This window comes from Thermothelomyces thermophilus, chromosome 5 (assembly GCF_000226095.1).
Source record: "Thermothelomyces thermophilus ATCC 42464 chromosome 5, complete sequence".
Classification (NCBI taxonomy): Eukaryota; Fungi; Ascomycota; class Sordariomycetes; order Sordariales; family Chaetomiaceae; genus Thermothelomyces; species Thermothelomyces thermophilus.
In genome coordinates this window covers 3,895,498-3,918,720 of record NC_016476.1, presented here as the reverse complement: position 1 = coordinate 3,918,720, position 23,223 = coordinate 3,895,498, and the positions used below count along the sequence as shown (strand labels likewise).

The 23,223-nt window shown below is 49.2% G+C and overlaps 5 protein-coding genes across 5 annotated transcripts; 2 read left to right on the top strand and 3 right to left on the bottom strand.

The window, feature by feature from the left end:
- Positions 1-586: 586 nt before the first annotated feature.
- Positions 587-1,937, top strand: MYCTH_2066841 (uncharacterized protein; the record flags this gene model as incomplete). Its single annotated transcript, XM_003665544.1, has 4 exons — positions 587-885; positions 953-1,221; positions 1,290-1,513; positions 1,590-1,937. The coding sequence occupies 4 exons, from the start codon at positions 587-589 to the stop codon at positions 1,935-1,937; spliced, it is 1,140 nt and encodes a 379-aa protein (XP_003665592.1).
- Positions 1,938-3,337: 1,400 nt separating this feature from the next.
- MYCTH_2309516 (glycoside hydrolase family 55 protein) lies at positions 3,338-6,295 on the bottom strand. Its single transcript, XM_003665543.1, has 4 exons — positions 5,667-6,295; positions 5,514-5,600; positions 5,139-5,447; positions 3,338-5,014 (listed from the first exon to the last, which is right to left on the bottom strand). The coding sequence occupies exons 1-4, from the start codon at positions 5,967-5,969 to the stop codon at positions 3,410-3,412; spliced, it is 2,304 nt and encodes a 767-aa protein (XP_003665591.1). The 5' UTR covers positions 5,970-6,295; the 3' UTR covers positions 3,338-3,409.
- Positions 6,296-7,663: 1,368 nt separating this feature from the next.
- On the bottom strand, positions 7,664-8,146 carry MYCTH_2309513 (uncharacterized protein). Its single transcript, XM_003665542.1, has one exon. It carries the CDS (start codon positions 8,068-8,070, stop codon positions 7,840-7,842), a length of 231 nt encoding a protein of 76 aa, XP_003665590.1. The 5' UTR covers positions 8,071-8,146; the 3' UTR covers positions 7,664-7,839.
- An 840-nt stretch (positions 8,147-8,986) lies between these two features.
- On the top strand, positions 8,987-9,681 carry MYCTH_2112431 (uncharacterized protein; the record flags this gene model as incomplete). Its single annotated transcript, XM_003665541.1, has 3 exons — positions 8,987-9,012; positions 9,128-9,215; positions 9,313-9,681. 3 exons carry the CDS (start codon positions 8,987-8,989, stop codon positions 9,679-9,681), a joined length of 483 nt encoding a protein of 160 aa, XP_003665589.1.
- Positions 9,682-11,871: 2,190 nt separating this feature from the next.
- MYCTH_2068307 (uncharacterized protein) lies at positions 11,872-14,217 on the bottom strand (the record flags this gene model as incomplete). The annotated part of the gene is made up of 8 exons (XM_003665540.1): positions 11,872-11,909; positions 12,048-12,283; positions 12,372-12,474; positions 12,589-12,811; positions 12,901-12,982; positions 13,337-13,468; positions 13,543-13,631; positions 13,735-14,217. The coding sequence occupies 8 exons, from the start codon at positions 14,215-14,217 to the stop codon at positions 11,872-11,874; spliced, it is 1,386 nt and encodes a 461-aa protein (XP_003665588.1).
- Positions 14,218-23,223: the final 9,006 nt, after the last annotated feature.

Here is a 23,223-nt window from a genome sequence, read left to right as displayed (position 1 = left end):
AAGGCGTGGCTGGGGCTGTGAATCTCTCGCAGTTGGTGCGGAAATACCCCGACAGGGCCGAGCCTATAGCCCGTGGAGCGAACCTTCATGCCTGCTGTGGGCATCGACGAGAGGTGCGCGAAGCGTAATTACACCACAGTCGGGGTATTTTAGGTAATTACCTTTTAGAAACTGAAGCTGATTTGAACAAAATAGAATGAGCTTCGCCTCGGGAGCCAAATGTCATAACCTTTTCAAAGGTATCGTCTCCTGTTTCGCAGTCCTACAATGGAGTTCATCATGACATTAATTATCGTGCGTGTAATTAATTAACTATGTTTTTCTCATTTGTGGTCTGGGAATCTCACTGCCCTCGTTCACGCGTCAAACAGATGCTTTTTCTGGCAGATCCTCGACGCTCACAGTGGACGCCGTAAGACGCGTTCAATGGGATATTCTTGGTTGAGGTAGCCATTGAAACAATTGTTTAAGCGCTTCACTTCGCCCTGACGCGCCGCACTGTGGGGCCGGACCCCACTACATTACAAGGCGCGTCACACCTCCATCCGTATGTACCAACATCATCTACTTCACCTCATGCTTCGCCATGGCATCTTCCCTCCGAGCACAGTCTTCCCGTCTGCTTCGCTTGCGGTCTTCTCTAATTCCCCCGTTCACCCCCCTTTCTCTTTCCTTGACCAACCTTCTTTCTCAGTCACGTGGTCTTCCTCGTAATCCAGCACATATCCGAGTCCCATGTACCAACATCTCTTCAACGGCGACCAGCAGGCAGCCTCTCGCCAAAGGGACGCAGGTTACGTCCCTCTCCGGGAAAACTTACACGATTGATGAAATCATCTACCAGCGGTCCAGGGGAAGACTTCTTTGCTGCTTATACCGTGCCAGGTGCGGTCTACGACCTCCTTGATTGAGTTCATATTATTGGTTCTAATCCTTAATTACTCTACGCTAGCCACGAGGGCAAGCAGTATGTACTTAAGGACATTCTTCCGGGCGACTTCCAGTATATTCTAGACCTACAGAAGCTCGTTGACGGCTCGGCCCACGTCCGAACACTTGTCGATAGCATTCCCGATCGTCATATGTTTATATATCCTTTCCTCGACACAAATCTGCAGCTCGTCAATACAGCAGCAATCCCGCCCTCTGTTAAGAAGGATATCCTCAGGGACGCTCTTGCCGGCCTGGCTGACCTGCACGAAAAGGGCATCTACCATACAGGTAATTAGGTCGTTGATATGCTACCCTGTTCAATATTGGCAACTAACCCCCCCCTTTTCCCCCCATAGATATCAAGCCCGCCAACATCATGATGTCCTCATTTAGGAGAAGCGATGGTACAATTGGGTTTAGAGATGTGCAGATCATAGACCTGGAGGATGCTGTAGTATTGCCTCCCGACTCCCAAGGCCTTGGGAAGCGCCTTACTGGGAACCAGTTCTGGAGAAGCCCCGAAGCGTGGGCAAGAGCAGCGCAGCATACCCCAGCTGATATCTTCTCTTTCGGCATTGTGGTAAGCTTCCTGGTCGTCTTCTGTCATCCCAAGACTCGGTCTTAAAGATGTTGACGGGTTGCGTTCTTGGGTTTAGGCTATATATGTCTGGCTTAACAGGATGGTGTTCTTCTCGGACGAAGCAAACAAGGCCGAGGACCCATCGGATATGATACTCACGCTCCACGTATCACACTTCGCTTACGATCTTGACGACTTTGGCGGTTTCATCGAGTACCATGGAGGAGAGGACGATCCCTTTGTCCAACGCGTTATAGGACTCCTTGCCTTATTCGATGGCACGGGAAAGAAGAGAAGGCCCTTCAGCAGGTGGTATCCGGTGGACCCACAATTCAAGGATCTTATTAGCAAGATGACCTGCTTCGACCCTCGACGGCGGATCACTGCCCGGGAGGCACTGAAGCATCCTTGGTTCAGTGAATGAGGAGCCGCCGTCGCACACGGATTTGGCCGGGCGCAAGGTAAAGCCAGCCATGGTGCATGGAGACCTGTGGTTTGGGAACAGTGCGGTTGAGCAAGGTACCGCGGAGGTGCTTGTCTTTGATCCTGCCGCATGTTACGGCCATAACGAGTGTATATTATTAATGGCACCATCTTCTTCTCTTCAAACTTCCACTGGCGCTAGTCGGGCGTGATCACAGCTGACACAAAAATACAGACGAGCTGGGACACTGGCGACCAGAACGGAACCGATTCAAGGACGGTGGCTACTTCGAGGCGTAACCATAACCATATCCCTCGACCAGAAGCCTTGGAAGACTATGATGATCGAAGCGCGCTTTATGCTCTGTAAGCACAGCGTATCGCATGCTTGCTTTTCATTGGGCTGGTTTCTCTTTCCCACAGGAGATTCGACCTGCATGCGGCCATAGGTACGTGATTGTCATTAACTATTGGAGGCTCTCCGACAGGTTACATTTGAGATCCAGAAGTCGGATGTCTTTACCAGGAGTCGGAGCAAAAGAGGGCGCAGAGGGCAGATATTGCTTATAAAAATCGATGGAGTTCTAAAGGGAAGTAGCTCGATCTAATGACCCCTTTCAAGCGACAACATCCTAACGTCCACCTATTTTTGCACCCAGCCGTCACCATGAGGACCCGGCAAGATCTCTGTGCGTACTCCGTACCCACCCTGGTAATGGTACGGCTAACTTGGCACGCTGAAGAGGTTCACGGGATACTCCTTGTCAACGGGACCGACACGGCGGTATGGAAATATGTTCGGTACCCTTGATTCCCTCCCGAAGCCCTGTGTATAATGTTGGCATAATCTCAGCTTACAAGCCTGCCTTTTCCAGTCACGTAGCTTGGCAGAGCAGTTGGGAATACATAATTACACCCCGAGGATAACGAGTGGCCAAAGTACCCCTCCCTCCACCGGCAGATGAACATCAACCATTCGGACATCACCTGCGATAGGAACGTGTTTAAGTCTGCAGCCAAGACTGAGACAGCTGACGTGCTGGCCGGATCCGAGATTCCGCGTCTCGTGGGATGACTACGACAAATATGGCATGTTTATCCACCCGGGTCCCGGCCAGAGTTAATTACCTTTCACGGGCGCCCAAAGACGACCTGGAGAGCCATCTCGTCTGTTGTGGAACGATTGTGTTAGGAGTGTTGAGTATTGACCCTTATTATCGCCCTCTTCTCTGCTATGCCTCAAGCTGGTCGGCGGCGGATTTGTGCCAGTTGATGAGACTCCTTGAGTAACAAGCTCCGGGCCCTGCGCGCGGTATGGAGCGGTTAATTAGAGCAGATGCCATCATTGATTGGAGCCGGGTCACGAGAGCAACAGCGAAACATGCCAAGATACTCCCGGAATATCACAAGGGATTCTACTGTACTATGACATCTCGCCATCAAGTGTATTAATTACTACCTAAGATACCTGAGCTAGGGCGTGTAGCGACCGACATCGCCTCCTCCTCCGGGCCAGGAACCGGTGAAGCCGTTCTGCGTGACAATCTCGGTGCCGTCGGCCAGCCTCAGCGTGGCATAGGAATCCTTGCTGCAGAGGCCGAAGGCCTGCAGCCCAGTCGGCGTCTGGTTCACGATGTGCATGTATTTCTGGCACTGGAAGGTGCCGGCGCAGCCCTGGTAGCCCGGCCCGCTGAAGAAGGCCCAGCTGGCCGAGGCGTAGGTGTGGATGCCGCTGCCGCCGCTGATGTAGTTGGCCGGCCCCATCCGGCACCTCTTGTCGCTGGCGCCGCAGTGCGAGAAGGTCGGGTCGCCCCAGCCGGCCTCGTCCGGCGTCCAGGGCGCCGGGACCAGCACCGGGTTGTTGTCTCCCTGGTCGTAGTTGGTCTCGCTCTGCAGCATCGAGACCATGACGTTCTGGGCCCGCCGGAGGTTGAGCTGGTACAGCCACCAGTGCTCGGACCCGAGCCCGTGCAGCCAGGTGCCCTTGGTGGACTCGACCAGGGCGCCCCGCCCGGCCGCGAAGTTGCTGCCGCCGTCAAAGTCCTCGGCGATGTGGTCGGCCACCCAGTTCCACACGTTCTCCACGTACACGGACGACGACGCGGTCAGGTGCATGCCCAGGAACGCGGCCCGGCACGGGGACGACGGGTTCCGGCACGTATTCGTCAGGTCCGCCGCCCCGCGCGTGCCGCCGACCGTGATGAGGCTGTTCCAGATGGCCACGTCGCCGGGCTTGGCGCCGGCGATGTTCCACTGCACCAGGATGGCGCCCGGCAGCGGCTGGCTGATGGTGAAGCGCATGTCCTGGATCTGCGCCACGCCCACGTCGCCGGGCCGCCCGACCTGCACGACGGGACGGGGCGACGAGGCGTCGGCGAACTGAGAACCGTGCCCGACGATCGTCGCCCACCCCTCGCCGACCAGCCGGCTGCCCGCGGGAACCAGCAGGGTCGAGTCGACCCGGTACTTGCCGAAGGGGAAGTAGGCGATCTTGCCCTGGTCCGCCGCCAGCTGCAGGATGGCGTTGAGCGCCGCCGACTCGTCGACCGTGTTGTCGCCCAGGACGCGCCGGCCGCCGTTCTGCGCCGGGTCCTTGACGTTGAGGAACTGGCTGACGGGGACGTCGGCGTAGTTGGGCGCCGGGATGGCCGGGTACCGTCCGGACGAGGTCAGGAGGGCGGCCGGGCGGTTGGGGCTGCCGTTGTTCACGGGGCCGTAGATGGGGTTGCGGCCGACCGTGTTGCCGTACGAGAACTGGGCGAGGTTCGACTGGGCGGGCAGGACAAAGTCGCCGGGGCCCTCGGCTATGTTGCTGTTGGTGTCCTTGCTGAGGTTCTCGATGAGGTAGCTCGGCCAGGAGGTCGTCCTGAGGGTCACGCCCGAGTTCTTGGACGTGGCGTCGATGAGGGCGATCCAGGGGGAGCCGCCCGTGTTAACGACGCCGAAGCCCACCGTGTCGAATGTCGGGTTGATGAGGCTGATGGTGCTGCCGCCGTCGATCAGCATGCCGACCGTGTTCTGGTAGAAGTAGATGCTCTTGAAGACGGCTTGTTGGTGGCCGTTGTACCAGATACCATTCTGCGTCGGTGAGTTTTAGTACAGCAGTCGCATCAGCACAGAGTCTACGGGAAAATCGCAATCTTTCCAAGACCCGACAGGACAGGGGGTGGGGGGGGGCGGGGGCGGGGGGGGTAGGGCGTACCTGACCGCGTTCGATACGCACGTCCGACACGGCCAGTGTCGAGCCACGGCCCATCCGGATGCCGGAATGGCCAGCGCCGTTGACGGAGGAGGGCATGCGAATTTGGACGTTCTGGAGGTGGGCGGCCTGAGCAACGCCCCAGTACAGGGCCACGAAGGGCGCGTCGCCCGGAACGTTGGTGGTGTCGAGCACAATGTTCTTGAGGCTGACGGCGAACGACAGCTCGCCCGAGACGCCGGTTGTCGGGTCTTGGGCGTTCAGAAGCGTGCCGCTACGGGAGAAGCCAGGAGCCGCTTTGATAATGGGTGGCTGAGGGGGTCATGGACCAGATCAGTGACACAAAGTCGCGTCTTGTCGGGAATATGTTGGACCTACGTTGGTAGCATCGCCCATGAGGATGGTGTCGGTGTTCATGAAGATGGTCTCGCTGACGACGTATTCGCCGGGCGGGATGTAGACGACCTATAATACCCCATTGTTTCAGCAAATAAATGCCCGCGATTACGAAGCCCGGGACGGCACACTTACGCGCGGCTGGCTCGCAAACCATTGTCCATGGCGCGTGGTGCCGTTGGTCGCTGCGTTGATGGCCCTTTGGATGCCTGGCCCGTCTCCAGGGGCGACCGCTTTGAAGACCTCGTATGTGTAGTCGCCGTCGAGATCCGGGGCGTAGCCGCGGACTTCTGCGGACGTGTGGTCAATGTTGGCGTACCAGAAGCTTGTCTTAGCTTGTCGTGGGTGAAGTTCCTGGGCAGGAGTAGGCGATGCCATTGCAACGCCGAGCCAGCTGCTGGCTGGCATCGCTGCCAGCCATCTCATCAAGCGGACCATGGCGTGTTCGCCTACGGGATGCGGCCGGAGATGGCGGGAAACAATCGTGCGTCCGGGGACGGAGCGACAAAAAGAATCGACGATGGTTAGGGAGACATGATGGTGGATTAAATATTATAATTAGGTATTCAATCCCCCCTTCTCCTCGAGTCGAACCGAGATGTTCGGCAAACCCCTCTCCGCGCTCCTTGTCTTGTAGCAAGTGGAGGTCTCACGCGGGCCTTTTCCGCACATCCCCCAGACCATACCTCCGTAGTGCATTGCAACGACATCTGGCCCTAGTAAGAGTGACCCGGCAATGGGTCAGTTTTCGGGTTAAAGGTCACAACAGGCCCCGCGGCAAGCCTGCTCTAAAAGGGAGTTGATGAAACTTGGGCAGTTGAGGGTTACGAACGACCCAATCGCAGGCGAAGTTCCTCCACAAGACTCCACTCCAGGCACCAGCATTTCACACTGTGGATCAAGCATAACTCTTGGGCGACACTCAAGAAAAGACCTTGTTGAATCTACACTGGCTTTGGTCGCATACCCGAGTGTAGTTACAATCCCCGCGTGGGATGAATAAGCTTAACTGGGCCACTGGCTGCTCGATCTGTACGAGTTAGGCGAGAGGGGGCATTTTTAATTGTCAGTCTTCTGGTCACCTGGGGCTTGAGGTTCAGTAATGCACGTGCTACCGTGATGCAACTGCAGAATTGGTGCAACGTTTCACGTCATGAATACTAATCCGTGTAATCTCCGCATGGCTGCTAAGTTTCTCTTTCAATCTCGCAGAGTTGACACCGTCTAGTTCTGATCTCCATTGTCAGTGCACGGAGCGAGAAATTGGTCAGGTGCACCTGCTTATGCTGTGATTAGCCTAAGACCAAGTTCGAAAGGGAAGGTACTCTACCTAGGTTTGTATGTATGTACTCGGCTCCCTATTTAACCCTTTCCGTGTACTTAGCGTCTTTGCAGCGGATATATGCAGCGAATATAGAAAGCACCCAATATACCCCTAATTATACCTTAATTATTCTCCTATTCAAGACCGAAAAGCGGCTTGACCGATGCTGTTTTGTTACATAGCTCATAAGTAAAGATGAGATAACCTCGAACAAACAGGCACGAAAGGGGACGGAGGCCAGAGAACTGAAAAAAACATCAGGTAAGGAGGTACTGCACCTTAACCCAGGAGGACGTTGGTCAACCGAGGCACCCACTGCCCCCGCGACGAGATTTGGCCAGCGTAATCCTTCGAACCCAATCCTTTCCAACATGCTAGCACGTGGCCTAAACCTGCTGACACAAGAGACGAGGCTTCGTTTGTTGAGCGGTTTATCAGGCATATTAAGGGGCTGATGCTCTCTAGAAGAGGGCCCAGGTTTACCTGCCATTTTTTTCTAGCCTGGTGTGTGTTTCGCGCGGGTGGGGTTGGGGGGGCTCTACTACGGTCTATCCTATTAGTTACGTTGTATGTATGTATGTATGTATGTACATACATACATGGACTTACGAAGTTGCGTGATTAGGAAGTCGGGTTGGCATGGAACCAAGGCAAAGATCCACCTGCAGCTGAAAACATTCCAGTGACGATTAGCCAGTACCATTTTTGTAATTATCGTGTGACAGAGAGTATCGTTTTCCCCGGAGACTCTGTAGAATTCTAGTATCGAGAAGCAAACGTTAGGTACTCAACTCATAATTAGTGTCATGGGGAACCCGCCAGCAAGTCCAGGCCCAGTACCAGAGCCTCATCACGGCCAATGCAGAATCGGCCCGAGTTGAAATCCTCCATACGACTGTACTTGCCACTTCACTTAGTCTAGACGACCAAGCATCTGTGATCTACTAAGGAAAGCCGAGCCTGCGTGATGGTCCCACCTTCACTTCAGCGGTCCTCTTCACTCTTCCCCCACCACGCCGGGTTGTCAAAGTTCTCAACTGTCGTCGCCATCTTGTCCTTTCCCCACCACGCCGGATTATCAAAGTTTTCAACAGTTGAGTCTCTCTTCTTCTTCCCCCACCATGCCGGGTTGTCAAAGTTCTCTACCGCCGAGTCCTCTGCGCTTGGGACACCGAGAATGGCGACTTCGGTTGAGAGAACGGCGGCAAGCTTCATGTTGATGTTTAAGGTTGGTAGAGCTGTGACGATGTAAGCCTCCACATTGAGTCGTCATCTAGGAAAAGTGTTAACCTCAGTTGATTACTGTTCGCACGTTAGGTCGAAGGAGCGGCAAGATACGGCGGGTAGTTTGTAGATTCGGACATATACACTTCTGTTCCCGACATCCACCGGGTGACGGATACCACCTTTTATGCGCCTGCGATGCTGCCAATCTTCCAGTCCCAGTCCAGCACAGCCGCTCTGAGAGCGGGGTTTGAAAACGAGCTATCCTCGTGACAGGCTCATGTGTGGTCAGGATCCTAGTTGCATATTGGAGGCAGGATGAAGCCAAACAACCCGATCCTAATTATATGGTTCTAGGAGGGCGGCACCTGTCAAATGACAAAATGATGCCAGGCTAGTATTTTACACAGCGTCAGCTGGGTAGGTTTAGGACTCCTGTCTGTGGAGGGTCACACAAAAGTATGGCAAGATCAACATGGAAAACTTGGCTCTCCCTCAAAGCAGCTAGCTGAAACCTGCGATCCTTCAACAGTTCGAGTCCGAGCCCTAGGACTAAAATTTCTTTTTCTCCTTGGATCATGTGTCCCGACCGATCTGCTTTCATCTTCTCATCCATCCGTTCATGCCAGCGTTTCCTTACGGCCAATACCACCCTTTCGCTGCTAATGAGTGGCAAGTTAGCGGTAGAGGGCGCCTCAGAAAGAACGACCACCAACAAGACAAGCGACTCTTCAGACAGTGAACACCTTCTATCAGAACCAGAATGGAGCGGTGATGAGGAACAGCCTTCCCATCGACCAAAGAAGAGGCCAACGGCAGCTCTATTATTTTCCCTTGCGCTGAATGCTGTCCTGACGACCGTGCTGGCACTGTACTGGGTTCTTCTTTCGCGACACAGCGACAATACATGGCAGCGTCCGCGAGAGATCTACTGTAAGTATGCCTGTGCCTGGTAGCGTTCCGACGTGACCTTTTTTCTCACCGTTCCCGTCCGTTCCCAAACACCTGCAAACGAGGCGATTTAACACAAGACTATTGTATTCAGCAGTTGTCTCCACGACGATATCACGGAATACCAAGCAGCGGACCCAGAAGTCAACGACAGATGGGAATATCTCTATAATGGTAATCTTCTTGTTCCCCTCTCTCCTAACTATCCAACCATCATCACCCCTCCCCCCCCCCCCCCAAAAAAAAAAAAACCCTCCTCCTTCCCCATCCCGGTTTCAACAGTCCCTGATTCAGCAGCCAGCTTTCGGCGTCTCGGTCATCACCCAGGACTCGGCCTGCCGGCCCCCCAACGCGACCACTCCCCTGCCACAGCACCGGCCTCGCTACGTCGTGCAGCTGGACGTCTTCCATCAGCTGCACTGCCTGAACCGTCCGCAAAAGCTGCTTTACCCGAAGGTCTACCGTAGCGACGTCACGTCAGACTCCGACGAGGCCGCGGACACGCTATATCACCTGGAACAGTGCGTCGAGTCCCTCCGGCAGTCGCTCCTGTGCGCCTCCGACAAGAGCACCATCTTTTGGGAATGGAGCCCCGCCAACGGCAAAGATGATGAGCAACACGGCGACGACGCACACCTGCAGGGACTTTGAAAGGATCCGGGATTGGGTCGTCCGCCACCGGCTGATGGGAAGTTTGACATGTTGGTCGAGGTTGAATAAGGGGCGCCCATCCGTCAGGCCGGGTAGCAAACACCAAGTCATTGGGACCAGTAGTTGGCGACAAAGGGTGACCATTAACAAGAAACTGTAGGAGGATGGTACGGCCGCTTTAGAACAAAAGGAATCTTAGCAAGCACTTGACCTGTGACCCTTGCCGGGTAGACCCTTCACCGTCAACACGAAGCCTAATTAGGTTCTTCGCGTCACCAGGAGAGGTCTAGTAGTGCGCGACACAGGCGTGGGATTTGAGACGCTTTTTGCACTAGACAAAGTAGAAAATAGGCTGAGTTGTGATTACCTTGATTAATAAGTGCTGGGCTGTAGGAAGCTGCTTTCTGGTCTGTTTATGGCCGCGTTGCTATGGCAATATTCAACAATGATCTGAAGATGGCCAGCTCTGACCCTAAATTACCTGATCCATCCATTCGCACTGGAAGACCGATTGAACCCAGAGTGAGATTATATTGATCACACAGCATGACAGGACCGCTGCTTTGGGAAGGGGTGGTACCCTCAATCTCAGTGGCTCAGCTCGCTGTGTGCTGTCCCAGCAAATTGTTGCTCAAGCCAAGTGATAAGTCCCCTTTGCGAATTGGAAGAAGCCTGGGTTGTATCCTGGAGTGTGGAATCGTACGACTGGGCCACAAATGCGTTCCTTATCCGGAAACTCGGATCCGATATTGCGTGGCATATCTGACCCTGTTCGCAATTGTTTAAATGCTCAGGACTGGAGAGTAGCTCATCTGGATGTCCTGTCCACGCATTCCCGTCCCGCAAAGATAACAAGTCACGGGTTCATCGACAGTTTCTTTTAAGTATCCTGTTTGGCCTTCCGTACTTCATGGGGAGGAGATGGGAATAGTGCACAGATAATGTGCTTCGTCGGACGAGGGAACCGAAAGAAATGCAAAAAAAAGATCGCAGGGCTGCCCCCCCCCAAAAAAAAAAATCATCCCCCACCGGGGGCGCGCAGACTTCGGCCCGGACCATGCTCCCCACGGGCAGTCAACCAAGATTTACAGCATAACCCGCACAGTAGCCGGCTCAGGCGAGAAAAGCTAACCCGGTTCGCGGGCCCGGCGAACGGCGTGGCAAACCGAGCGGCATGGTTCAGAAGTCTGGAGAGAGAGGGTCGGCAACTTCGGGCCAGACCCCGACAGACGCGGAACATGACGGATTAGGAATCGCGCGGGAAGGACGGTCCTGTTTTTTTGCTTCGCTTCTGGAAGACGCCAAGGCTTACGACCAACGCAGCGGCCAGACAGTGTTCTTGGCGTCCGATCGACCTCCACACTTTCGCTCCCTGAGATGTTGTTCACTCCGGAGCAAGGTGGAGGATGGCCTGGGCTCGCCACACAACCAACTACCAATTCCTCCTGTAACATAGTGTATGTTGTATTACGTGGGGATATGTGTACATACATACATACATCCATGTACTGTACGGTAATTTCACGGCAGGATTTGCCAGGGCAGTTGGGCCGGAACTGGCTCCGTAGTAAACTCCGGGCAAGATTCTAGGATACTCTTCACGGCATTCCCTGCGGCTTTCGCAGCTTGGTTGGAAACACGGGATGAACGGCGGCTGTGCTTCCGTTGGGAGAGTGGAGATGAGATCCAAGCCGGACAAGGGGGACAACGATAAGCTTAAGGTCAATATTGCCACCTGTGTTTCGGATGACCGTTACCTGGTAACGCAGTAATTAGTGTTTCCGTGGTAAAAATGGCCTCATTTGTTCACATCGCCGAGCTAGGACGTTTCATCAGAATGCGTCTTTTTGCGAAGCTAGCATTCGTAAAACATGCGCCCTCTCACCCTTCTTCCCCCGCCACCCCACCAGCTCTTCCAGGCTTTTTTAGCCCCGCGGCTACCGTCAAGCCGCAGACTCCCTGATGTGGATCCCATGCTTTTCTCTTTGACTGTGTGTATGTATGTATGTATATTATCAGATAAAGGAAAAGAAATAGCTCAACTCTACCCAATCCCAATGCTTGACTCCCTCCCAATGCAATGCGTGCGTGTAACCCAGATCGTCGTGTGTCTTCTACCAGCAACACCTGATGATGATGATGAATCTTCTCGTGGGGACCTCGGCGTCAAGTCGGGCCGCGTTTGGGGTTCTAAAAGTCCCACAGGGTGCCAAAGGCATGCAGGCCGGCTGGAAAGGGTAAACGGTCAACGTTAGCGGTGCTGCCCCAGAAGAAGATCATTCCGGGGGTTATTTTGGGTGGTGGTGGGGAAGGGTGGGGGGAGGACTTTGGTCAAGGCCTTGGGGTTAGAGCCAGTGGTAACGTACCTTCGCGGCAACCCTGCATCATCTCGTCATTGCCCTGCCGGTTGGACGTGATGAAGATGACCTCGGCGCCGAAGCTGTGCCACACTTCCTTGAGCAGCTTCACGCTGTCCGGTCGTCCTCCCCGCTTTTTGGAGTCCCAGAGGATCATACGCTCCGGCGGGATGTTGTCGTAGATGAGCCGGGTGATGGTCGGCCCGAATGTCTTTTCTTGATCAGATCCTATCCAGATGAGGAACCTTAGAAAAAGGGAAACGGCCGATGTCAGATGATGATCGATGCCAGCAAGGTTTTTCTTTTTTTTCTTTCTTCGCAAAGGGGACTTACCAGTTCGGGCTCTGGATGCAAGTGGACAGCGCCGCCCCGATACCCGTTCCGGTGCAAATGCGGATTCCTCGCTTAAACATGGCAGAGGCGTGCCCGACGCCCGCTGTCCCGGGCCGTGTTAGTGGCCCACGATGTCTACCGCTTCAGGAATATCGGACGATACGGGGCAAGGGGGGGGGGGGGGGGGGGGGACGAGGGGGTGAAGGCTGGAACGTACCAAACTTGAGCTCTCTGGTCCACAGCGTCTTGGGGGGGTCGGCAACCAGGTTCCGAGTGAAGTCGCCCTGAACGCCGCAAATCATGTAGTGGCAGCCGGACTTTCGGCCCTCGCTGATGATGCCAAAGGCGTGGTATTCCATGATGGACGTGCGGCTGATGCGGCCGAGCAGGCCTTGCTGCATCCCGCGTTGGAATTTGAGAACGGCTACCTTGGGCGACGGCTAGACCAGGGAGTGTACCCCCCTGCTTGTCAGTAAGGGACCGAGAGAGAAGCCCGGCTAGGTTGGGAAGAAATGAAAGAGCGACTCACAATCTCAACCTCGACAGGCACTTCGCGAAGGGTGAGCCAGGGGATCAAGACGCTGTTGGGAAGGAGTGGTTGGTTAGAATATCTGTCCATTCCATCTCGAACTTGAGGGAACAACTGCTGATGGACGTACAAGATGGTCATGAAGACTGCGAACCACAGTTCCTGCACGCTGATCAGGGAGTTGGAGTCAGATCTCCATTCTCCGCGCTTGATGTCGTAGCAGTTGCCCGTGATGACGAAAACCCAGGTAGCCTATGTGGCGTTGGTCAACATGACATTCGACCTTGTGTTGTTTTTCCATCGAGTTGCTGAAACATACCGCAATCCCAAGCCATCCAATGAAGCGATGGTGTCTTTCGAATGTGTTGTGGTGGTTGCTTGTAAAGGTCAGCGCCATTGGGTTCATTCGTTTAGGCAAGCTCGTGGAAGTACTGACTTGCGGATCCATGGGAAGGCACTCAAGACCGAGATGATGACGGCAAGGTTGGTGATGATACCCGTCACAATCACCGAAGTATGCTGCACTGTGCGGTACTTGATGATGTCCACGATCTTGAACACTAGCCACCTGAGAGTGTTCGTCAGCACCATGGTCTCAAGGAAAAAAAAAAAAAACATCAATCAGGGGCTTTGTTTACTCACGCAGCACCCGAAATAGCGCAGCCCGAATGAATACCTCCCACATGCTGCAGGACGGAAGTGACAGCGAGTTTGAGCCAGAGTGGCGCCCACTATTTTTCCGACAGCGAAGCGGTTAGCTCATCCGTGATCATAGAGGAGGGAGGAGGGAGGAGGAGGAGGAGGAGGAGAAAGTACGGGCTCCGAGAGGCCTACACTTCGCAGCCCGTAGATGGAGATGAGATACAGAAACCTCAAGAACAGCTCGTTCCGCATCATTATGGCCATGAGCAGGTTGCCGAGCACCAGCGCGCCGAGGTGGTTCTCGGCATAGGGGAACCGGCCGAGCGCGGCGAGGATGATGCCCGCAAGGTTGAGGAGCGTGACGAAGGTGAAGAACTTGCGGTATGTGTTGAACCACAGCTGGAAGAGGATCCATTTGCTGGGCTTCCTCCTCGGAGCCTTCTTCACCGGTGCCGATGGCGGACTCGGTGCTGCTGCTCCCGTTCCCTCAGATGCAGAGCCCGACTCGAGTGCTTTCTTCTCGTCAACGTGGGCATTTGGCGGCATCGCAAGCACGGGCAATGCCGGATTGCCGTCGTAGATGCCCTTCTCTGCATCGTCGAGGGCCGTCGGTGAAGCCGGAGCCCCCTCTGGCAGGGCTTGTTCATGGTGTGACCACTTCGCTTCGCCTGACATTGTGACGCTCTTCTGCTCTAATACGTAAAGGAGCTGACGGGCAAGACGATGTGTGATAGAGATGACTGGGACTGGAGTTGAGGACCTGGACCGGGAGTGAGCCAGTACGCCGCAGAAGCCCTTTAGTGCTGCGAGTCTGAGTTGAAAAGGTAACGACGGGGTCGAGAGTGATTGCAGAAACGACCGGAAAGGCGAACCGTCAGCGGCGGTAGGCCGGACTAGGAGTCGATGACGAGGCTCTGCTGGTAAGACATCGTGTAGGTACTAGGCGGTGCAAAGAGAAGTCCGGAACATGCACCTTGTACTTGTTGACCCTGGATAGCCCACGGCGTTCCCCTTTAGGCCAGAGCCTCAACGTCGGTCCCAGCGACTCGATGGCGAGCTGAGGCCAAGACGGAGAGAAAAGAGAGGGCTCCGTTGGAGGGTCAGATCTGGGTTCTGATGCTACCTAAGTAGTCATCCAGGAACAAGACGGTTGAGCGGCAGCGCTGGCCCCATGTTTAAAACAACCTACGCCGGATCCCGTCAGGGCGGGTCCTCCGATGGTTCTCGAGAACGAAACCGTCCAGAATGTCATGTACCGACCATCTGCCAAGGAACAATCCATTACGCCCCGAACAACCTAAACTTACCCTGGCATACGGTGGCGCCCCAGCATCCCGAATTTCGCCGCAGGGAAATATGCCGGGGTCTTCATGGGGAGCTGGGAGCCGTTAAGACAATTGCCGCCTCTGGGGTGTGTGTAAGACAAGGTCGTCCTCCCAAATGGGACGACAGGGTGGTAATAGACCCGAGATTGGGCCTCTCTCGTGCCGCTCCGTTGGACGACAGGCCGTACTGATGTCACCTGTGCAAAAGCGTGCTGCTTGGTAAAGAGTGCCCAGCAAAGGGAGGAAGGGGGGGGGGGTGGCCCTGGCGCGCGCACAACAGGGGGGGAGGGGTGTTGTGTCGAGACCGCCGGGCAAAAACCGCATTAATCCCCGATTAGCCAAATTAACCCCGGATTCTACACGTGTGTACGGCGGACTCTGCACATCCGCGCGGCAACACCTGTGGAAAGTTCGGGGACCAGATTTTTGAGCGGGTCTGGCCGTTTTTGCTGTGGGAACAGCCAGGGCAAATAAGCAATATTTAAGTTATCCACGACTAATACGACTCACTCGGACGAGGGGAATGCCAAACCAGCACGCCGGCCTCAACAACAGGCCGTTGGATGCGAATCACTGTCCTCTGCCCAAGCGATAGGTAACCCCCAATCTAACCCCCATTTCAGACGTGGGAAGCAGTACGTTGGGCGTATAGAGGCTCGGAAAGCTTAGACGTAAACAGCTTAGCCTGCCGTGTTTGTTTGTTAACTATTTACCTTGGGTAGTTTGAAGAAGCTTTAGAGTGTTCTTTTTGTTCTTTTTTATCCTAATGGAGACTGGTGGGATCACCAGGAACCATCCCACCCTCGTGACACCAGGACAAAAGCTTATCGGCACTGGCAACCTGGGAGAGCGTGCGGAGGTGGGGAGAGCATTGTCACCCCCTGACGGCTGAAGAGGAAGGAGGCTGGGCCATACAACCATTGGGTGTCAGAGACTGGAACGAGGCATGTCGAACGATCATGGGTTGATCTGGAGCCAGCCGGGAGGTCCCGCAGAAACCTGACTGCCGATCTTGTCTATGCTGCAAGGTTGCAGGCAGATTGTTTGCGTCTGACATGTGCATGTCAATCACCCGCGGTAGTTGGCCTTCGCGCTCTGACCCGACCCCAGACTTCCCCATATTAACTCGTCTCTGCACGCCTAAAGCGGCAAATGACCCATCTCATTGGACCAAGGCCGGATAATCCGAGGTAAAACGGGCAGGAAGGCGCTGCAGAATGACGAAGGCGGCGCGTTTGACAGAGCCCATTGCCGCCACCGGGCCTCTCTTCTTTAGCCGACCGATGGGAGAGTGTCGATGATGGATCAACGAGTCGGACACGAGAGAACTGGGGCCAACTCAACCCATAATTACAGGAAGACTCGCTCAGCTCAGCCTCCTTGTCTGGACCTCCCAGCTGGAATGGTAGGTGCAAATGTAGATGTCATGGTGTGGTTGGAGTAAGGTAGCATATTCTCCGAGTAGATAAAACCCAATCTGGAAATTGGGCAGAATGACAGGCCTCTGAGACCGAGGGCCTGTGTTCCTCCAACAGAGGAATGACTGTAGACTAGAGCATCATGCCAGACCATCATTCCGATCCCAGCTCTAAGACAAGATAAAAAGGCTGTCAGGTTTGGACCGCATTTCCCTGACATGCAATTGTTGAAACGCCTCCCACCCTATGATGAAGGAATGGGTGGTGTTGAGGGATTCCGTATAAGTGGTTTGCAATAGATACGCTGCTCCGGGCCGTTTAGCCGGTTCAGGCCAGTGTCGTCGGTCGAGCAGCCCCAAGCATCCGTGATCCACAGACCAAGCACTGCCCAACTCAGCTGGGCCTTCCTCCGGCCTTTCCTTCGTGGACGCTGCCGACAGCAGTGTCATCTTTATACCACACCTGCTACCAACTAGAGCATACAAGCAGGGACGAGAGTCCTTTCCACCCAATGCCTCAGCAAGAAACCCTGTGGACTCGACGGCGCGTACAAGACTTGGCCACTACTGATCCGCCCAATACTTGATGCCAGTCGGTCGCCTATGCTGACAGGTGGGCATTCAGAGTCAACCAGGTCGTTGTCGGCCTTGCCATGTCAGAAGCTCTTGTAGATATTGCCGAACGCAGTGGGAGCTCCGGGAGTGTTGAAAGCAGTCTGCAGTAGGTGGCTGTACGAAGGAGACAGTGCCTTGTTAAAGCTATCTACAAAGGAGACAAAACGAGTGGTATTTATAGACAAAGGGACTGGCCAATGCGTTGAACAGCCTCATACAGCTATGGCAAACGTATGGCTAATACGCTTAGAAGCTCTATAGCTTCCGACATACCCCCTAGTTAAAGGCGATAGTCGTTTAACTACGCTTTATAGTAATACTGTTCTTGGTGTTATATCTTTTATTGTTATCTTTTATTGCTCTTACCTTGATAGCTCCTTTAGGGGCCTGCCTTCTATATTTGGAAGTCTAAAAGAGTTAAGTATAGTAGAGCAATTCCTTTGAAGCTATAGATTAAATATAGCTATTATAACTATAGTAGTAATAGTATTATTAGTTTTAATTAAAATAATAATAGGATAATGCCTCCTATGCTTAAATCAATGGATGACTTGTTAGGTATACCTATTATAAATACTATAACTGCTAGTAGGTTGACTTTTACTCTTATAATACCTTGAAAACGTAAGCGTGTTAAAGCTTCTAAACTGTAAGTATCCTTATTACCTTTATTTGATTAGTTTCATACTAGTTTTATAGTTTTCTAGCACTTTGCTAGTTATATTAAGATCGTTTAAGCTGATTAAATATAGCGATATTACTACTAGCAAGCTTTATAAGGTGCCTTATAGAATATATATATAGTTAGCTCTAATAGGATATTCTTTTGGCAAATGTTATAATTATTCCGGCGCTAGCTCCTGCTATTACCATTGTACCTATGGTTCTTATAAGTGTAAAAAGATATATACTAATTGCCTATACGTCTAATAGCTCTTATAATACTTATACTAACTATAATGGTAGTCCTGCTTCTGATATTAGGTCGGCAAAGGATTTGACAAAGGCTTTACTAGATAGAGCTAAGGCTTCTATAAGTCCCTAGATCCTGACCCTCTACCCCTAATATATAGGCAAATCGTTAATAGTTATATATAGGATCCTAAAAAGTTATATATAGTTCTTTGGAGTGACCTGAAATACGCTAGTATAGACGATATAGAGGAGTATAAGCTTAATAAGGCTAAACTCGCGCGTTTTACAAAGATTACCTACTCTATATATAATATCTTCTACTAGTTAGGCAAGATTAAGGAGGCTTATAATACTTGCGTTAGTACGTTTGATGACGTATTAGGCGCTATATCGTTACCTAGCCAGGATAAAGGTAAGGGTAAGGCTATTAATCCTAGTAACGGCTAATAATAGTAGATAGGGAGTATTAGGTAGTATTTTATTTAATAAATTTGACTTATTTTCTACCCCCTAGTTATATAAGCCTATAAAATATCTTAAAGATTAAGGAAAGCCCTTTAGCGTTTAAAGGCTTATTAGCTAAGTTATTTAATAAGCCTATTTACTAGTATCTAACTAGTTAGTAGATATATAGCTTTAAACATTCCTTTCGCCGCTTCCTAGTATAACTATATATTATAGATATCTATATACTATAGGTAAGTATTAATACATTTATTCTTAGCTATTACTAGTTAAATAGTTTACTAATTATTATAGTAGATATTTTAAGGTTCTCTAAGCTTAAGATCAATATCTATAAATAGCCTTTTAAGTACTATAGCCTCTCTTACCATAAGGGAGAGTGTTAGAAGTTCTACTTTAGTACTTAACATTATAATAATATCCTAGTATAATGCCTTTTATATAATAGGACCTCCGAATAAAAAGAATATATATCCCTACAATAAATACTATATATCTAGATCATCTACGTATAACGCGTCCCTGGTAATTATAAGTATCGAACTATCTAGCGCTCGTTTACCTCTATACTAGATTAATAGGTAAGAGCTCCTAAATAGATATCTTATTACTTGCTATACCTCTAACAAGTGGTCTAGTCCTAGGTTAGTTAGGTATCGAAAGAGTACTAAATGGGCGTATATAACGTCTAGATATAATATAACTATATAGTATAGAATTAATCTAACTAGCTTTTAATATTCTTTAATCTACGTACTAGTAACGCTCCCTTTAAACTTCTTAAGTTCTTTATAACTTAAGGGAGTTAGCTTATATATACTAGGCACATTTAGCCCATATCTTCTTACTACCTTTCCAATATATTAGTCATAGACTAGCTATATCTTATATATAGGTCGGTCTCGAATTACCCTAATACCAAGGAACTAACTAATATTACCTTGCTTATAGACATCGTATTAAGCTTTGATTCCTTCTATTATATACTTGGCTACTATAGCGTTGCTTTTATAGAAGAAGACTAAGAAGTTGTCAATATAGAAGATTAGGATAACTCGTTTATTATAGCTTAAGAAGAGGTACTTCTCTTTACCTAATAGTTCTATACCTAGACCTAATAGCGTCTTATAAAACTCTTTATACTATAAGAGTAGCAAGCCTCTCAAGCTATATAAAGCTCTTTATAACTCTATACATTTCCCTAGCTACTTGAATCCTTCTAGTAACTTGTAGACGATAGGATTATCTTCCGGTTGTTTAGCATTAAGAAACGCTTACGCTATATCGAACTACTTAACTTCCAAATTAAAGTATATAGTAATCCCCATTATTATATAGAACGACTACACTACTAGAGTAGCTATATATGTACTTTCTACTAAGCTAATATCTTATAGATCTCCTTATATATAGATCCTTACCTTGTACTTCTCTAAGAAACCGTCCTTATTAAACTTATATATAAAGACCTATTTTAACGGGATAGGTCGCGCTTTTGCCTACTTATATAGTATAATCTTCTACGTTCTCTTGCTCTCTAAGTTACGTATCTCCTTACGAGCCGTATCTTTAAACTACTATCCTAACAGGTAGTTATATAGGTCTTGCTAGTTAGAGGGAACGTAAGTAAGATCGTTAATATACTAACGTAGCTTATTTAGGGCTACTCTAAGATATATAGTATCCTTCTATTATATAGTAGTAGCGAATACTATATATATTGTTTAAAAGCTCTAGTCTCCTAGGTAAGCTTCCTATTAATTGGGTAGGTAAGTCTTATAGAACTATCGCTAGGGTTCCTTTATTATATAGATAAAGGAGTAATAATAGTTAACCCTCTTTTTATTTTGTAACCTTTCGCTTAACTAGATAGGGTCCTTAGGCTTATAAGCCCTCTTCCTACCTCTGCCTCTCCTTATAGGAAGTTGCTAAATAGCTTCTCTTTCGCTTCTACCTTCCAGAGAATATATTAGCTAATCTAGACTTTGCTTAATACTTTACTGTTCTAGCCTAGCCAGGTATAATATACTAGTAATACTATTCCTAACTCCTAGCTCTTCCATTAATATACTATATATACTTAACTCTTCTATAGAAGGTATCTCTCCATTAGATCCGACGGCTCCCCTGCTCTCCTTAGCATTTAGTTAGCTAGCTAGTGACTAGGAAAGCCCTAATTTAAACCCTCCTACTTCCTAGTAGATATCCCCTTTACTAGCTGGTATAGAGTAAGTCACTAAGGGCTTAGGTATATATTTAGGGGTCAAGAGTCCTTTAAAGCTCTCTATTCATTTGGTAAGTTTATCTGTTACTTATATCTCTGCTATAAGAGTCTCTAGAACTAATTACTTACTTGTAGGCTATATATTAGAGAGCTCCTTTACCCTTAAGTCTTAATCTTATTAGAGAGGTTAGTCTATTGCCAGACTCTCTTATAATAGAGGTAGCTAAACTACTATAATAGAGTCTTCTACTAGTTATTAGGTCTATTATAACGCTTCCTAGAGAAAATTAGTATCCTAGGAATCTTTGCTAAGATTGAAGTAATTGACTTCCTAGCTTTCTACCGCTAGTAATAGCTCTATTAGCTACTCTTTGCCTAGATGGTAGAAAGTCTTCTTATCGAAGCAAACGTTATAAGTTATAATGACCTTATTAAGCTTAGGTATCTAAACGTGATAGATATTAGAAGCGTGATATTCTATAAGATACCTTGTTAGCCTATATAGTAGTACCTTAAAGTCCTTTATATACTACTTAGCTTCCCTATTCTTATGGAGGATATATAGCTAATATTCATATATAAAGATGCTATTCTAGTCTAGGTATAAGTCGCTAGTTAATATAATTATTAAGCTAGGTTTATACTAGCAAAAGTACTACTTAAACTAGCTATAGAGTACCTTATTAGGAGTTCTAAACGAGTAAGTATAGCTTAGGCTTATTATATATAAGTATACTACTACTTATATACTTTTTAACTAGAGCTTTATAGGGAGATTCGTACCGTCTAGTATCTTGATTAAGCGTAAGATCAGTTCTTGCCTTACTTGCTCTACTAGTCTATTAGGCTTATCAGTATATAAAGATAAGAGTTTAAGATTAATACCGCTCTCTATAGCCTAAGTCTAGTAATATATTAATATATGCCCTACTGAACTAATTATTATAGTATTGTTATCCTACTTGATCTTATAGATAGTAGGCCTATATTAGCGTCTTACCTAGCTCTCGAAATTCTGGATAACTCCTATAATCTAGTCTAATAACTTCGTTATTAAAAGAAAAGGGAAGAGCTTCCTACTATACTCGTTAACAATTATAAGTAGCTATCTCGATCTATTAATCGCTTTAGGATAGTTAAATAGATCCTAGGCTACTTGCTAGAATAGGTATATAGACTTTTACTTAGGTAATATTTTCTTAGAGATAACCTTGCTTATATAAGTATAAGCGTAGCTCTTGTACTTAATATACGCTATCCCCTCAATATAGATATTTCTAGCATTATCAATAAGCGCTTTTAACGCTTCTAGTCCGAGGTAGCTCGCTTTTAAGTGCTAAAGATCTTTAGTATCCTCTCTTATAGTAGGTAATGCTTACGTCTAGGACCTTCTACTATATATAGTAAATATGTTCTATAAGAACATATAAACGTTTATAATACCTGCTTTACTAAGTAAGACATAGTCTAGGAAGCTTAAGTAGTAGGAAAGTAGCTTATATTTAAGGAAGGTAAGATTATACTTACATTCTAACTTATAAAGGATAACGTTATTTTCTAGTGTTCCGAAACGTAGTAAGTAGTCTAAGCTATAGTACTAAGCGCCTACCTTAAGTAATAGAGCTTCTAAGATGATATTAATATAGAATCCTTTAACGATAGCGATATCCTTAAGTGTTAGGCTCTTAGTATATAGTCTATATAGTCCATTTAGAACGTTCTTAATTACCTAAGTGCCCTTCTATCACGGATAAGCACATGGACGGCCTGGCAGGCTGCAGCCAGGACACGGGACATTCCGACAGCCAATCACTTGACAGACTAATCAGAAGATTATCACCGCCAAGACTAAGGTCTTCACTAGTAATAATAACATATCACCGCCGATAACGCGGAATCACGGAGTAAAAGGAAAAATAGTACTAGTGATAACTACTAAAGAGGGGCAGACAATTATATATATATAGCTAGCCAGTCACTCGTTAAGTAGACTCTAAGAGTTCACCAGTAGTAATAATTATAATTACAGTACTCATACCAAGCATTGCTAATTACTATAAGAGACAACTCTAAGTGTTATTATAAACCCTTTAACTTTACCAAATCCCTTAGACGACCTGCCTACTTATCCTACTCAATCTACCTTCGTCTAAACCCTTTTAGAAGAAGTCTAAGTTAGGTTCGTCACACGTTGTTACTACTCCCTTTGTTCTATTATAGTTCAGAACGGAGGTGACTTCGACCTCGATATCGACATGGCTACTAACATCACGGCCGAACAGCTGCTCACTTAGCTTGGTCAACTCTAGCAGCAGATCTAGGAGTTAGACCAGAGAGACAAGGCTGCCTAAGCTCGAATCAAGGAACTCGAGAACCGCGAAAAGTACTTGCAGAAGTTAGTTAACGAGGCCTATGCTAAAATCAAGGCACTCGAGGGCGCCAAAGCAAAGCATATCAAGATCAAACTACCTGGCAAATATGGAAGAACTAAGGAGGATCTTGTAGGATTCCTGACAAACCTTTGATCTTACTTCTGGCTTAATGACGATAAGTTTCTAGACGATAAAGCCAAAGTCCTCTACGTAGCTACGAGACTAGAGGGCAAGGTACTTAGATAGTTCGAGCCTATATAGAACGATTACCTTACTAAGGAAGACAAAGACAACCGAGACGTATTTATATAAGTAGTCTTCTAATCTTACGACCGTTTTGAAGAAGAG